The 15,615-nt window shown below is 36.8% G+C and overlaps 1 protein-coding gene across 1 annotated transcript; it reads left to right on the plus strand.

Moving 5' to 3' along the window:
* Nucleotides 1–7,722: 7,722 nt before the first annotated feature.
* Nucleotides 7,723–14,145, plus strand: LOC101036329 (uncharacterized). Its single transcript, XM_003931923.4, has 3 exons — nt 7,723–7,801; nt 9,011–9,078; nt 13,645–14,145. Exons 2-3 carry the CDS (start codon nt 9,025–9,027, stop codon nt 14,119–14,121), a joined length of 531 nt encoding a protein of 176 aa, XP_003931972.1. The 5' UTR covers nt 7,723–7,801; nt 9,011–9,024; the 3' UTR covers nt 14,122–14,145.
* Nucleotides 14,146–15,615: the final 1,470 nt, after the last annotated feature.

Consider the following 15,615-nt stretch of genomic DNA (forward strand, 5'->3'; position numbering starts at 1 on the left):
TGTACTGTAACAAATGTTAATTAAGTGTATGGTGATTGTTAAGATTACAGAGGTAACAAGAAATACAGTTAAAAAAATCACTTAGATCATGAAGTGGGCTGACTTAAGGTCAAGTCTCACTCAGCTAATTAGCATCTATGTATAAAACTAAGATGACAATAGAACTTATTTTAACATATGGAATATGTTAGAGGCTTAATAAACAATAGCTGTTATGATTACACAATAATGTATAGAAACATGAGATTATATGATCATTTAGCATAGGATAATTATTCTCAATGCCTAGATTTATCAAAAAGACAAGGTTATAACTTTCCATTAGATATTTGCTTTGAAGTAAAAATATCTGTATAATTTTTCCATAATCAAAAATTTTGCATGTCATCATACTTTTAATTCAAATTCTCAAGTTAATTATGGCAAGGATCACATCTAGTTAGTTCTTCATTGATAAAAGAGAACTTCCCGGAAGAACCTGGTAAGATGGCTGAATAGGAACAACTCCAGTCTACAACTCCCAGGGAGATCAACACAGAAGGTGGGTGATTTCTGTATTTCCAACTGAGATACCTGGTTCATCTCACTGAGACTGATTAGATGATGGGTCCATCTCATAAAGGGTGAGCCAAAGCAGGGTGTGGTGTCACCTCACCTGGGAAGTGCAGGGGGTCAGGGAGCTACCTCCCCTAGCCCTGGGAAGCCATGAGGGATTGTGCTGTGAGGGACTCTGCCATGAGGAACAATGCACCCAGACCAGATACTATGCTTTTCCTACGGTCTTCACAACCCACAGACCAGGAGATTCCCTAGGGTGGCCACACCACCAGGGTCCTGAGTTTCAATGACAACACTGGTCAGCCATTTGGACAGACACCAAACTAGTGCAGGAGTTTTGTTTGTTTGTTTGTTTTTGCTTTTTGGTTTTTGTTTTCCATACCCCAGTGGTGCCTAGAATGCCAGAGAGACAGAAACATTCACTCATCTAGAACAGAGGCTGAAGACAGGGAGCTGAGTGGTCTACCTCAGCAGATCCCACCCCCATGGAGCCCAGCAAGCTAAGATCCACTGGCTTGAAATGTTCATTACCACCACAGCAGTCTGAATTCACCCTGGGACACTCGAGTCTGGTGGGGGGAGGGGCATCCACCATTACTAAGACTTGCTTAAACAGTTCTCTACTCATAGTGTAAACAAAGCCACAGGGAAGTTCCAGCTGGGTAGAGCCCTCCACAGGTCAGCAAAGCTGCTGTAGCCAGATTGCCTCTATAGATTCCTCCTCTCTGGGCAGGGCATCTCTGAAAAAGGCAGCAGCCCCAGTCAGGGGCTTATGGATAAAACTCCCATTTCCCTGGGACAGAGGACCTGGGGGAAAGGGTGGCTGTGGACGCAGTTTCAGCAGACTTAAATGTTTCTACCTGCTGGCCCTGAAGAGAGCAGCAGATTTCCCAGCACAGCTCTTGAGATCTGCTTAGGGACAGACTGCCTCATCAAGTGGGTCCCTGACCCCTGTGCCTCTTAACTGGGAGACACCTTCCAATAGGGACTGAGAGACATCTCATACAGGAGAACTCTGACTGGCATCTGGTGGGTGCCCTCTGGGACAAAGTTTCCAGAGGAAGAAACAGGAGGCAATCTTTGCTGTTCTGCAGCCTCCAGTGGTGATATCCAGGCAAACAGGGTCTAGAGTGGACCTCCAGCAAACTCCAGCTGACATGCAGCAGAAGGGCCTGACTGCTAGAATGAGAACTAACAAACAGAAAAGAATAGCATCAACATCAACAAAAAGGATGTTCACTCAGATATCACATCCAAAGGTCACCAACATCAAAGACCAAAGGTAGATAAATCCATGAAGACGGGAAGAAACCAGTGCAAAATGGCTGAAAATTCCAAAAACCAGAACACCTCTTCTCCTCTGAAGGACCACAACTCTTCATCAGCAAGGGAACAAAACTGGATGGAGAATGACTTTGTGATGAATTGACAGAAGTAGGCTTCAGAAGGTAATAACAAACTTTTCTGAGCTAAATGATCATGTTCTAACACAATCTAAGGAAGCTAAGGACATTGAAGAAAGTTTGGAGGAATTGCTAACTAGAATAATCAGTTTAGAGAAGAATATAAATGACCTGATGGAGCTGAAAAACGTAGCACTAGAACTCTGTGAAGCGTATACAAGCATCAATAGCTGAATCAATCAAGCAAATGAAAGGATATCAGAGAGTGAAGATCAACTTAATGAAATAAAGCATGAAGAAAAGATTAGAGAAAAAAATAATGAAAAGGAATGAACAAAGCCCCCAAGAAATATGGGAGTATGTAAAAAAATTTTTTAAAGGAAAAAACCTACATTTAATTGGTGTACCTGAAAGTGATGGGGAGAGAGAAACCAAGTTGGAAAACACACTTCAGGAAATTATCCAGAACTTCTCCAAACTAGCAACACAAGCCAGCATTCAAATTCAGGAAATACAGAGAACACCACAAAGATACTCCTCAAGAAGACAAATCCAAAGACAAATGTTCATCAGATTAACCAAGGCTGAAATAAAGGAAAAAATGTTAAGTGCAACCAGAGAGAAAGATCAGGTTTTCCACAAAGGGAAGCCCATCAGACTATGAGTGGATCTCCTGGCAGAAACCTTGCAAGCCAGAAGAGAGAGGAGGTCAATATTCAATATTTTAAAAAGAATGTTCAACCTAGAATTTCATATCCAGACAAACTTAGCTTGATAAGCAAAAGACAAATTAAATCTTTTGCAGACAAGCAAATGCTCAGAGATTTTGTAACCACCAGGCCTACCTTACTGGAGCTCCTAAAGGAAACACTAAACATGGAAAGGAATAAACAGTACCAGCCACTGCAAAAACATGCCAAATTATAAAGACCATCAACACTGTGAGAAAACTGCATCAACTAATAAACAAAATAACCAGCTAGCATCATTATGAAAGGCTCAAGTTCACACATAACAATATTAACCTTAAATCTAAATGAGCTATATGGCCCAATTAAAAGACACAGACTGGCAAATTAGATAAAGAGTCAAGACCCATCAGTGTTCTGTATTCAGGAGACCTGTCTCACATGAAGACACACATAGGCTAAAAATAAAGGGATGGAGAAATATTTACCAAGCAAATTGAAAAAATATATATATAAATAAATAACAGGGGTTGCAACCTAGTCTCTGGTAAAACAGACTTTAAGCCAACAAAGATCAAAAGACACAAAAAAGGGCATTACATAATGGTAAAGGAATCAATGCAACAAGAAGAGCTAACTATCCCAAATATATATGCACTCAATATAGAAGCACTCAGATTCATAAAGTAAGTTATTAGAGACCTTCAAGGAGACATAGACTCCCATAGAATAATAGTGGGAGACTTTAACACCCCACTGTAAATATTAGACAGATCAATGAGACAGATAATTAACAAGAATATCCAGGACTTGAACTCAGATCTGGACCACGTGGACCTAATAGACATCTACAGAACTCTTCACCACAAATCAACAGAATATACATTCTTCTCAACACCACATCACACTTATTCTAAAATGGACCACATAATTGGAAGTAAAACACTCCTCAGCAAATGCAAAATAACAGAAATCATAACAAATAGTCTCTCAGACCACAGTGCAATCAAATTAGAACTCAGGGTTAGAAACTCACTCAAAACCGCAAAACTACATGGAAACTGAACAACCTGCTCCTGAATGACTACTGGGTAAATAATGAAATGAGGCCAGAAATAAATAAGTTCTTTGAAACCAATGAGAACAAAGATACAACGGACCAGAATCTCTGGAACACATTCAAAGCAGTACCTAGAGGGAAATTTATAGCACTAAATGCCCACAAGAGAAAGCAAGAAAGATCTAAAATCGACAAACTAATATCACAATTAAAAGAACTAGAGAAGCAAAAGCAAACAAATTAAAAAGCTACCAGAAGAAAAGAAAATCAATGAATCCAGGAGCTGCTTATTTGAAAACGTCAACAAAATAGATAAACCAATAATCAGCTTAATTAAGAAGAAAAGAGAGGAGAATCAAATAGATGCAATAAAAAATGATAGAAGGGATATAATCACTGATGTCACAGAAATACAAAGTACCGTCAGAAAATACTACAAACACCTCTATGCAAATAAAGTAGAAAATCTAGAAGAAATGGATGTATTTCTGGACATATACACCTTGCCAAGTCTAAACCAGGGAGAAGTCAAACCCCTGAATAGACCAATAAGAAGTAGAAATTGAGGCAGTAATTAACACCCTACAAACCAAAAAAATTCAAGGACCAGATGGATTCACAGTCGAATTCTACCAGAGGTACAAAGAGAAGCTGCTGCCATTCCTTCTGAAACTATTCCAAACAACAGAAAAAGAGGGAATTCTCCCTAACTCATTTTATGAGGGTAGCATCATCCTGATACCAAAACCTGGAGAAGACACAACAAAAAAAGAAAATTCAGGCCAATATCACTGATGAACATTGATGCGAAATCCTCAATAAAATATTGACAAACTAAATACACCATTACATCAAAAAGCGAATCCACCATGATCAAGTCAGCTTCATTCCTGGGATGCAAGGCTGGTTCAACATGTGCAAATCAATAAATGTAATCCATCATAAACAGAACCAATGACAAAAACCACATGATTATCTCAATAGATACAGAAAAGGCCTTGAATAAAATTAAATACCTCTTCATGCTAAAAACACTCAATCAACTAGGTATTGATGGAACATATATCAAAATTACAAGAGCTATTTATGACAAACTCACAGCCCATATCATACTGAATGGGAAAAAAACTGGAAGCATTTCCTTTGAAAACTGGCACAAGACAAGGATGCCCTCTCTCGCCACTTCTATTCAACATAGTATTGGAAGTTCTGTCCAGACAATCAGGCAAGAGAAAGTAATAAAGCATATTCAAATAGGAAGAGAGGAAGTAAAATTATCACTGAGTGCAGATGACATGATTGTATATTTAGAAAACCCCATCATCTCAGCCCAAAATCTCCTTAAGCTGATAAGCAACTTTAGCAAAGTTTCAGTATACAAAATCAGTGTGCAAAAATCACAATCATTCCAGTACACCAATAATAGAGAGCCAAATCATGAGTGAACTCTCATTCACAGTTGCTAAAATGAGAATAAAATACCTAGGAATACAACTTACAAGGGATGTGAAGGACCTCTTCAAGGAGAACTACAAACCACTGCTCAAGGAAATAAGAGAAGATACAAAACATTTTATGCTCATGGATAGGAAGAATCAATATCATAAAAATGCCCATACAGCTCTAAGTAATTTATAGATTCAATGCTATCCTCATCAAGCTACCATTGACTTTCTTCACAATACAGCATGGTACTGGTACCAAAACAGATATATAGACCAAGGGAACAGAACAGAGGCCTCAGAAATAACACCACACATCTACAACCATCTGATCTTTGACTAACCTGACCAAAACAAGCAATAGGGAAAGAATTCCCTATTTAATAAATGGTGTTGGGAAAACTGGCTAGCCATACACAGAAAACTGAACCCGGACTCCTTTCTTACACCTTATGAAACAATTAACTCAAGATGAATTAAAGACTTAAACATGAACCCTAAAACAATAAAAACCCTAGAAGAAAACCGAGGCAATACCATTCAGGACTTAGGCATGGGCAAAGACTTGATTAATAAAACACCAAAAGCAATGGCAACCAAAGCCAAAACTGACAAATGAGATCTACTTAAACTACAGAGCTTTTGTGCAGCAAAAGAAACTATCATCAGAGTGAACAGGCAACCTACAGAATGGGAGAAAAAAATTCCAATCTATTTATCTGAAAAATGTCTAATATCCAGAATTTACAAAGAACTTAAACAAATTTAATTTACAAGAAAAAAAAACAGCCCCATCAAAAAGTGGGCAAAGGATATGAACAGAAACTTCTCAAAAGGAGACATTTATGCAGCCAGCAAACATATGAAAAAAAAAACTTATCATCACCGGTCATTAGAGAAATGCAAATCAAAACCACAATGAGATACCATCTCACACCAGTTTGAATGATGATCATTAAAAAGTAAGGAAACAACAGATGTGGAGAGGATGTGGAGAAATAAGAATGCTTTTACACTGTTGGTGGGAGTGTAAATTAGTTCAACCATTGTGAAAGACAGTGCGGCAATTCCTCAAGGATCTAGAACCAGAAATATCATTTCACCCAGCAATCCCATTCCTGGATATATACCCAAATAACTATAAATCATTCTACTGTAAAGACATATGCACACATATGTTTATTGTGGCACTGTTCACAACAGCAAAGACTTAGAACAAACCCAAATTCCCATCAATGACAGACTAAATAAAGAAAATGTGGCACATACACACCATGGAATACTATGCAGCCATAAAAATGGATGAGTTCAAGTGCTTCACAGAGACATGGATGAAGCTGGAAACCATCATTCTCAGCAAACTAGCACAAGAACAGAAAACCAAACACTGCATGTTTTCACTCATAAGTGGGAGTTGAACAATGATAACACATACACGCAGGGAGGGGATCATCACACACTGGGGCCTGTTGGGGTTGTGTGGGGGTCTAGGAAAGGGATAGCATTAGATGTAGATTAATGTAGATGACAAGTTGATGGATTCAGCAAACCACCATGGCATGAGTATACCTATGTAACCTGCACATTCTGCATATGTACCCCAGAACTTAAAGTATAATGTAAAAAAGGGGGAACTTCCTAAAAGATGTATGTGCATATATATATATGGTCTTTCAAATAATCTACTAGCTTAAAATAATCACAAACACAAAGAAATAAAATATAGTTAAGACTGAGAATCTGCATAATCTGCATGCACCTCCTGACTATTATTCCTCTCCCACCACTAAGTTTTTCTTTCCTGTTATTTTTGAAACATAGATCCAAATCTTAATCCAAGCATTCATTTTTCTCAGGAACATTTACTCAAGCCAACTGTGAGAAACAATATACAGGATAAGATATGTACAAATTCCCAAGTACAAAAGAAGAGTACAATTGCAGTCCTTCAAATGAAAAAAAATAGAAACAAAAAAACCCACAAAATATAGCCCTGTGATCAAGACAAGCAATATTTTAGATATTCTGAACATCACTGGCCGTGGTATAGTGCCTGTGCACACATGTATGTGCATGTATATTTAGCATCCCTTATTTAACTAATCAATTTTAAATTTAATTATCATTTTTGTTCCCAAATTGTCTTGATCATGATAGAATTCAATTTAAAAATATTTTTATTTCACACATAATTTAGTTCTTTGAAATGAAATAGAAAATACAAAAGATGGCCCATTTAAATTACTTGGAATAGAAAAATACTGGTCCTTTACCTTTAAAATAAAGAGAAAATGATGTGGCACAGGCCCCAGATTGTTTGCATGAAGTGATAGGATATTACTTGTTGTATCTGCTTCCTCAAGAAACAACAAATATTGAATGGGTCAATGCTTTCCAGAAATGAGACCAAAAATGCAAAAAAGGACTGACAAATTGGCAAGAACCACTTTCCTATCTTTGTTTGAAGAGGATCAACCCAGAAGTTATTTTATTTCCAAGTAGCTTGTCTCTTACTGACAACAGAAATCCTTTGCAATATTTAAGAACTGGAATTTCTTGTCTCTTCTGTTTTTATCTTTTGTCTTTCAACTGGCAAGAGTCATTTCAACCAGTGGATTGATCAACTCAAAGACAGATCCTCACACAAAGGTATGTACCTGGAAATATTCACTGAAGAATTTTTACTTTAAATATTAAATTTTTTCTCAGACTTTTCAAGATAACGTTTCATGAGCTTTTTTTAGGACATTCATTATCACCAAAAACATAAGCACTTTATGTAAAATTGTAAGTCATTAAACATATTAAATTTTGAAAAATTCTGCCATTCACATGTCAGAGTAAAGCATTCATGTTGGGCATTGCGGACAACCACTCCATCCAAGTACACAATTGACTTTTCCCCTTGATGTTCCTTAAAGTTCTTGAAACTTCATAAGGATAGATTATTCTCAGATGTACTCTAAAAGAGGGAATTGTTCTATAGTATATTTTTATCATTGGTTTTTCTATTGTTTTTCAAACTTCTCATAAGAATGGATCATGGGAACAGTAATCCTTAAAAGAAAGAGCCACACCCATATACAATTGACTATCCAGTGAAATTTTGTCCATAGGATTCTTACAAGACTTGCATTGCTCAGACAATATACTCAACCTATGTGGAGAATTGACTGACCGCAAACTATTTGTACAATAATGCATGGAGTTGCTTTCCCAGAACTCAAGATATTATGTACTTGACAGTTGTTGCAAATTTTCAGCCAATTGAGAATAAAATATCTGGTCATCTCCATGTTCTCTGATTTGGTCTTTGATCCACCATATATGGATTTTTGGAAGCACTTTGAGACCATACATCACAGACTGAATTAATTTAGTAGAATGTTGCTAACACTAGGAGATATATAATGAGATTCTTTTTTTCTTAGAATACATCAAACAGAGTAATTTCTTTCTTACGTTTTTGAGATATCCCAAGGAATTAAATTTATAACACATTATCTAGTTAATATGTTAATATTGCAAACCCAAGCCTATAGAAATCTATAAAACCATGTTCCTGCTATTTAAAAATACAAAACTATTCAAATGTAAATAATTGTACATTTCAAAGGAATTACCTCTAAAGGCAAAAACCATAGTTACAAAAGCTTCTATTGCTAAGGAGAATTCGACTTCAAAATAATGGACCAGTTTTTATTTTTGTAATACTGAATCCAAAATAATGTTAAGCAAATTTTCTAAAAATGCTACAGTAGTATATCTTTACTACAATATATCCATGTGTCGAGAAATTTTAAATAGTACTTTTTAATTTAAAAAATCATACTGATTACCTATTTTGCTTACTTTCAGAGGCAACCATAAGGATGAAATCACTGACTTTGATCTTGGGCCTTTGGGCTCTTGCAGCATGTTTCACAGCAAGTATCGTTAATCACAATCACACATCTTTATATTCTTCTCATTAACCATTACTTCAGATCTATTTTTACATTAGTAATATTACCTTTTCTCAAATATTAGTAATGATTACACATTGATGAAACACTGTTCTAGTGCTTAAATTTAAATTTAAAATATAATTTAATTTAAATACCTGCATATTGGGTAGCTCTAATCTATAATATCAGATTGCAGTAAACAGCTATATAAATGTAAATTCCTGTGCTCTAGCAATTACACAGCAGGCAAAACCACCGTAAAATGAGATTGTTTAGTTGTTCTTAACATATGGAGTCACCTAACTCACTTACTGAAAACATAGTTTTAAATTCCTCAGCCAAGCCTGAATAAGATTATCCCATAATGGGACCTGGAAAGATGCATTTTGCAAAGGATTTAGGAGAACGCTTGTATGCTAAATTTTGAGGAAATAATAAACATTTATAGTAACACCTACTATATATTAAAAACTAGGTTAAAGAAAACTTTCATTGTCCTCAACCTAGTTTTTCATTTTAGAACATTCTCAATATGCTACAAAATTACAAAGAATTTTTTAATGCGTATTCTTTAAAGTAATAGAATGAACCTCAGTTTGAAAGGAGGGGTAGATTAATTCCAGTGTTAGAAAAGGGAGATTAATTCCAGAGTAACTTCTCCTGAAGTACCATAAAATCTATTAGATCAAATGGGAAAACATGAAAGCTGATTTTTCAGAAGACTGTGACTTCCACAAAGCAGGCAACCTACAATTGTATCATTCTGAAACATGAAACATAAAATAATGCCTCTCTCTTCTACTTTTAAAAACTTGAATAAAAGCAGAACATTCTGAGATGACTGAAATATTCTGACTTTGGCCATGTTACTGCATGCATTATGAGTGGACATAAGTTTTTATAAGTCAGAAACATACTGGCCTACATTAAAGGTCATGTCTATTTTTTTTTAATTGCATTTTAGGTTTTGGGGTACATGTGAAGAACATACAAGATTGTTGCATAGGTACACACATGGCAGTGTGGTTTTCTGCCTTCTGTCCCCTCACCTGTATCTGTCATTTCTCCCCATGCTATCACTTCCATGTCTTAATGACTTCATTATAAAGCCAATTTTCAATATTTTTATGTCCTCAGAATAAAAGAGAAAAACATTTTATTATTTTAAAGTATCAGGCTGTTATTAAACAAATAATAACTTTTCTGTAAGATATATTTGAAAAATAGAGCTTTCCAATAATAAAAGCATTTTAAATAGAAAGGAGACTTTTTCCAAATTATGTGATTCATGATGATTAATAACTACTGAACATTGGAAATGTGAAGGGTAACATGTCCTTTGTGTATATATATTTGTAGGTGGGGTAAGTAGTCATATTCAACCTGTCACCTTTTGAGTGTTTTCTCTGTTATAGGTAATTTTCCAAAGGCATTACATGCATTATCTTTTTCAATCCTCAAAGCAAGTCTATTTATAGCCTCATCAAAAAAAAATTAAATTTAGATTCAAAGTATGCATGTCTTAGCACAATTATTTCTAAATTGAATAATGTAGGAGATTAACATTAGTTATAGCCCTTTGAGAGAGTAGTGGTTCTTCCTAATATAGTATTTTCATCATTGTTATCATTTTACTTTAGCCAATTGAAAGGGAGCTAATTGCTGTGACTGAGTTAAGAGATCAGGAAAAGAACAGATATTTACTACAAAGATTTTTCATTACATAATATTTAGATCAACATCAGGATATCTTTAAAAGGTTACTTTCAGCTAATTTTTTAATTGTCTCAACAATAAAAATATGTGAAATATTTTCTCATACTAAGGATTTGTTTTCTTGACAATAAAAAGTCAAATTCTGAACTTCCATATACCCTGACTAGTCTTTGGATTAGCAGCCCTCGGGTCAAACACTCTCCATAATACCACAAACTATCACTAGCTGGAGAAGACAAACATGAGGCTGGTCCCACAGAATTGCCTTGGAATTTTTTATTTTTTCATTTCATTGGTGATATGAATAAAAGTTTTGCTGGCATGTTAAGGGCAGAGGCCAAGTTGAAGAGCAAATGGGAAATAAGAACTGGTGTTGGCAAATATAGAATTCCCTTTCATACAGCTTTGCTTTGAAGGAAAGAGATAAGAAGAAAGTCACAACAAGGGTATTGGTGGTGAAACTAATTCTCTTATAAACAGGGGAATTATATAAATTGATATTTATTTCTCAAATGATGTCTTTAACCTCTCTGCATATGTTAGGTTAAAGGGGCAAGAGTAGAATCAAGAGGTCATATCAAGGGGCTGTTAGAGTAATTTTGGTAAAAATAGTGACAGATTAGAATGAAAGCAAGAGTGATGATAAGAAGTGGGTTACATTTAGAATTCTGGGAGTGGGATGCGGAGCTGATAGGATAGGGAGAAAAAACTGAGTTGAACGTAAGTGACAGTGCTTTTCTGAAGAAAATGAGCCAATTAAAAGGCAGATATTAAAGTTTCCGAAAGTAAAAGGGAAGACTGACAGAGCCCCGTCCCTGAGAAAAGAATCATAAAGAAAAAAAAACTATCTAGCTATCAATGACTTCATGGTTGTGTGGCCAGTAAATCAGGGAAGTTCATTTCTAATTGCCTGCAATATTTTGGTGAAGCAGGAGGAAGGCCATCTTGGTGGGGTAGATGAGAACTCAGGATGAGGTGGAAAATGATGATAAAACTGGCATCAATGTAACATTACAGGCCTCTGGAGAAGTGGGAAGAGATAATTTAAGATAATCCTCAAAAAAGGATTTCAGGCAGCACTGAAGGTAACTAACTTTCTGATAATACAGTGCTTGTTACATCCTCTATCATTGTTAAGAATCTGGAATTAAGAATTCAGGAGAGAGATGATTTATGGTGATATTAAAGTTTAGGATTACCAAGGATAATGGGCAGCCAAACATGTGAAGGGACTGAGAACCACAAGAAGTGAATGGTTTTGTGTGCTATATAAACTATCTGCTCCAAGTAACCTGGACTTCTTGCCATCAGTAGAGTGGAACATCATCCTTACCCCAGAACATTTATGTATTTTCCTTCTATTTGGCATGTCCCCTCCTGATTTCATATTCCTTCAGTCTCTTTTCAAATGACTCCTTCTTAAAGAGACAATCCTTCATTATTTTCCTATCCAGAACTGATTGCTTCAGTTCCCTAATGTATTTGTTCCTTGCACTACTTTTCAACTATTTTTAAATTTTTTAATGAAGATGGGGTTTTGTTATGTTGTCCACGTTGGTCTTGAACTGCTGGCCTCAGGCAATCCACCTACTTCAGCCTCCCAAAGTGCTGGGATTTCAGGCATAAGCCCCATGCCCAGCCTCAGATTTTTATTTCTAAAAATTGTGCTCTCTATAAACCACACCTGAGATAAGCACCACCATAGGCACTTTACAAGTGATATTTCACAACAAATCTGACAATAACCACAGGAGGTGGGTACTTTTATGAATGTCATTTTCCTGATGAGAAAAAGAGACTCAAAAAGGACATCATGCTCACCCAAACTCTATATGCCAGATGCAGAACTCAAATAGTGGCAGGAAACCCTAGAGACTCATTCCACTCATTCTACTTCGCATTAGATCTTGTTTATCCCACCCTGTATTATAACTAGTCAGACTGTAGATTCATAGAAAACATGTTTGTACCTCTGGCAACCTGCCACAGTTCCTATATTAGCTCATTGCATAAAATAGGTGAACACATGTGTTTCACAATTTATTAATGTTCAAAGCCCACAACAACCCTGAACTCTTGAATTAGACATAAAACGGTCTGTTTTTCCCATGCTACAAAGGCATTGATTTTCATTTGAAATTTGGAATGACAGACCTCACTATAGGCAAAGGATAAGATTTTGCTCACTATATATTTTTTCCAGTCAATACTATCCCAGCTTTCACTGAGAGCCTAAGTATTCAGAGGGTAAAAGAGAAACTTTTTTCTTTGAAATAGACTTTCAGACATTAGTAGCCTTTAAGAACTTACGATTATCTCAGTTTATTTAGCCATAACTCTGAGCTTGACTAAAGTGGCTTCTCTGCTCAGAGTCTCACAAGTCTGAAAAGGTGTGTCCACTGCTGGTTTTTTTTTGTTGTTGTTGTTTTGTTTTGTTTTTTTTTTGCAGCTCAGTGTCCTTTTGTAAGCTTGTATGGTTGTTGGCAGGATTCAGTCCCTTGGTTGTTGAAGCCCCTACCTTCTTGCTGCCTGTGAGCCAGGTGCCACTCTCAGCTCCTATAGCCAGTCTACCATGTACTTCCACATGGCCCTCTCCACAGCATGGCATCTTGATTCAAAGCCCAGAGAAAAACATTTGCTGCAGCTTCAAATCTCTCTGATTTCTTCTCTTTCTGACATTGTAGAACCTGTTTTAAAAGGACAGCATGTGCCAGCAGGGAGTAGAAATCTTGGGGCCATCTTAGAGTTCTCCCTACCATAGAGAGAATTCACCCTTATATTTAACTGTGAAATATCTGATTTAAAATTATTTGCTTCTTTTTTCCACAGCCTGGTGAGAGTCAAAGAGGCCGCTGGGGACCATATCCACCTGGACCACTGGCTCCTCCTCCACCAACTTATCCTTTTGGACCAGGATTTTTCCCAGCACCCTATGTTCCAGGGAGATTTCCACCACCCCCTCCTCCACCCTATGTTCCAGGGGGAATCCCACCACCCCCTCCTCCACCCTATGTTCCAGGGAGAATCCCACCATCCCCTCATCATCCCCCTTTTCGCCCAGGTTATCCACAGCCACCTTTCCAACCAAGACCCTATCCACCTGGACCTCTATTTTTCCCTGTAAATTCTCCAACTGATACTACCCTCCCTACTTTGGCACCCCAAATACAGACAACTCCAAGAGAAACCATTACCACCAGAGAAGATACCATCACTCTTAAGACTACTGCTGCTGCTACCAAAAATAAGAATTTCAACACTACTTCAAAGAGACTATTAGACAAAATCATTTCCATTATTGGATGAGAATGAAAAATTCCAAAGCACTGAGTTTTTGAGAGAAATATCTTAAAGAGAAATTGTGAAACAATCCCCAAAAACCTTTATATTAATAGGGAAAAATAAAGAAGTGAGCAACACTATGAAGTCTCCACTGCTATCAGAGCCACCCGTTCACCCCTCAGTTATGTCACCTGAACAAATTTTAGTACTACCAGAGGCTGGCCTTGTCCCCCAAGGCCAAAAAAGTAAGGAAAAATGCAATAAGACACTGGCACTTGAAGTGTAGGGTTATGAAGTTAGAAGAATAGCCCACCAGAGGCCCTCTTCAGTATGGCAACCCAACAGACAATTACAAAGCACAAAATAGAATATTAATAGACACTAAAAGGAAAAAAACCTTAGACCTCACCATAGCCTGTCCCAAAGAAATTCCTAAATACCATCTGATCACTGCTTATAAATAGTTGCAGAAAAGAAACACAATTCTAGCAAATCTAAATATCTGAGAGGTGAAACACAAGTCTTTGAATTTGATATGAAAATCTTTTTCTACGCTAGGACAGAGATAGAAGATAGGTTCAGAAGGCAACAAGAAGAAGATGATGGCTGAGATTTCCAAGTTTCTAATGTATCTATTCGTTGATGTTTCAATCAGAAGTATTATGATAAGACTATCTAGGAAATGGCCTCATGATGTCATCAGAGCTTTATCTTTCTATGCTTGACTTTTTCCTTCGGGACAATTAACTTCCCACATTGCCATCAAACACATAAATTAAAACCTCTCAGGACACCTAAAGTAAACACAAAATTTCTGTACGTATTTAATGCTTTCCTTTTTTGTTTTCTCCCTGGAAAGGGTCTCACTCCCATCACCCAGGCTGAAGTATAGTGGGGCAATCACAGCTCACTGTAGACACGCCTTCCTGAGCTCAGGAAATTCCACCTCAGCTTCCCAACTAACTGGGACTACAAGTACACACCACCACACCTGGCTAATGTTTTTTGTATTTTTAGTACAGATGGGGTTTTGCTACATTGCCCAGGTTTCTCTTTCACTTTTGAGAACCTACCAGAACACAGGGACTGTTTTAGTAGCACAATAACAGCAATACTGTAGGTAGTCAAAGTATAGTCCTCATGGAGCTTATTACAAAATGATCTAGAGAAAAAGTGTTCAAGGCAAAAGAGATCCCCCCATGTAAAGAGCTGAAACAGCAATAAATTTTGTGTATGGGAAGAGCCAATGAAAGTTAATGTAGTTCACACTTACAAAAGAGGAGAGTGGAAGCAGATGATATGAAGAAGGTAGAGAAAAAATACATCATAAAGGGATTTTGATTTGGAACTTTATCCTACATGTTATGGGAAGTCATTATAGCTTCAAATGAAGAAACAGCATTATCTGATTAACATTTTCTGAACTTCATCACTCTGGCTGCTCTATGGATAGCAAACTATTACAAGAGCAAGAGTGCTTAATACCTAGGTGATGGGTTGATAGATGCAGAAAACAAA

This window comes from Saimiri boliviensis, chromosome 3 (assembly GCF_048565385.1).
Source record: "Saimiri boliviensis isolate mSaiBol1 chromosome 3, mSaiBol1.pri, whole genome shotgun sequence".
Taxonomy (NCBI): Eukaryota; Metazoa; Chordata; class Mammalia; order Primates; family Cebidae; genus Saimiri; species Saimiri boliviensis.

Excerpts from the sequence above, each read along its gene's own strand:
- LOC101036329 (XM_003931923.4), top strand. The coding sequence starts at position 9,025 with ATGAAATCACTGACTTTGATCTTGGGCCTTTGGGCTCTTGCAGCATGT. Across the intron at positions 9,079-13,644 it reads CTCTTGCAGCATGTTTCACA|CCTGGTGAGAGTCAAAGAGG; the intron begins GCAAGTATCGTT and ends TTTTTTCCACAG.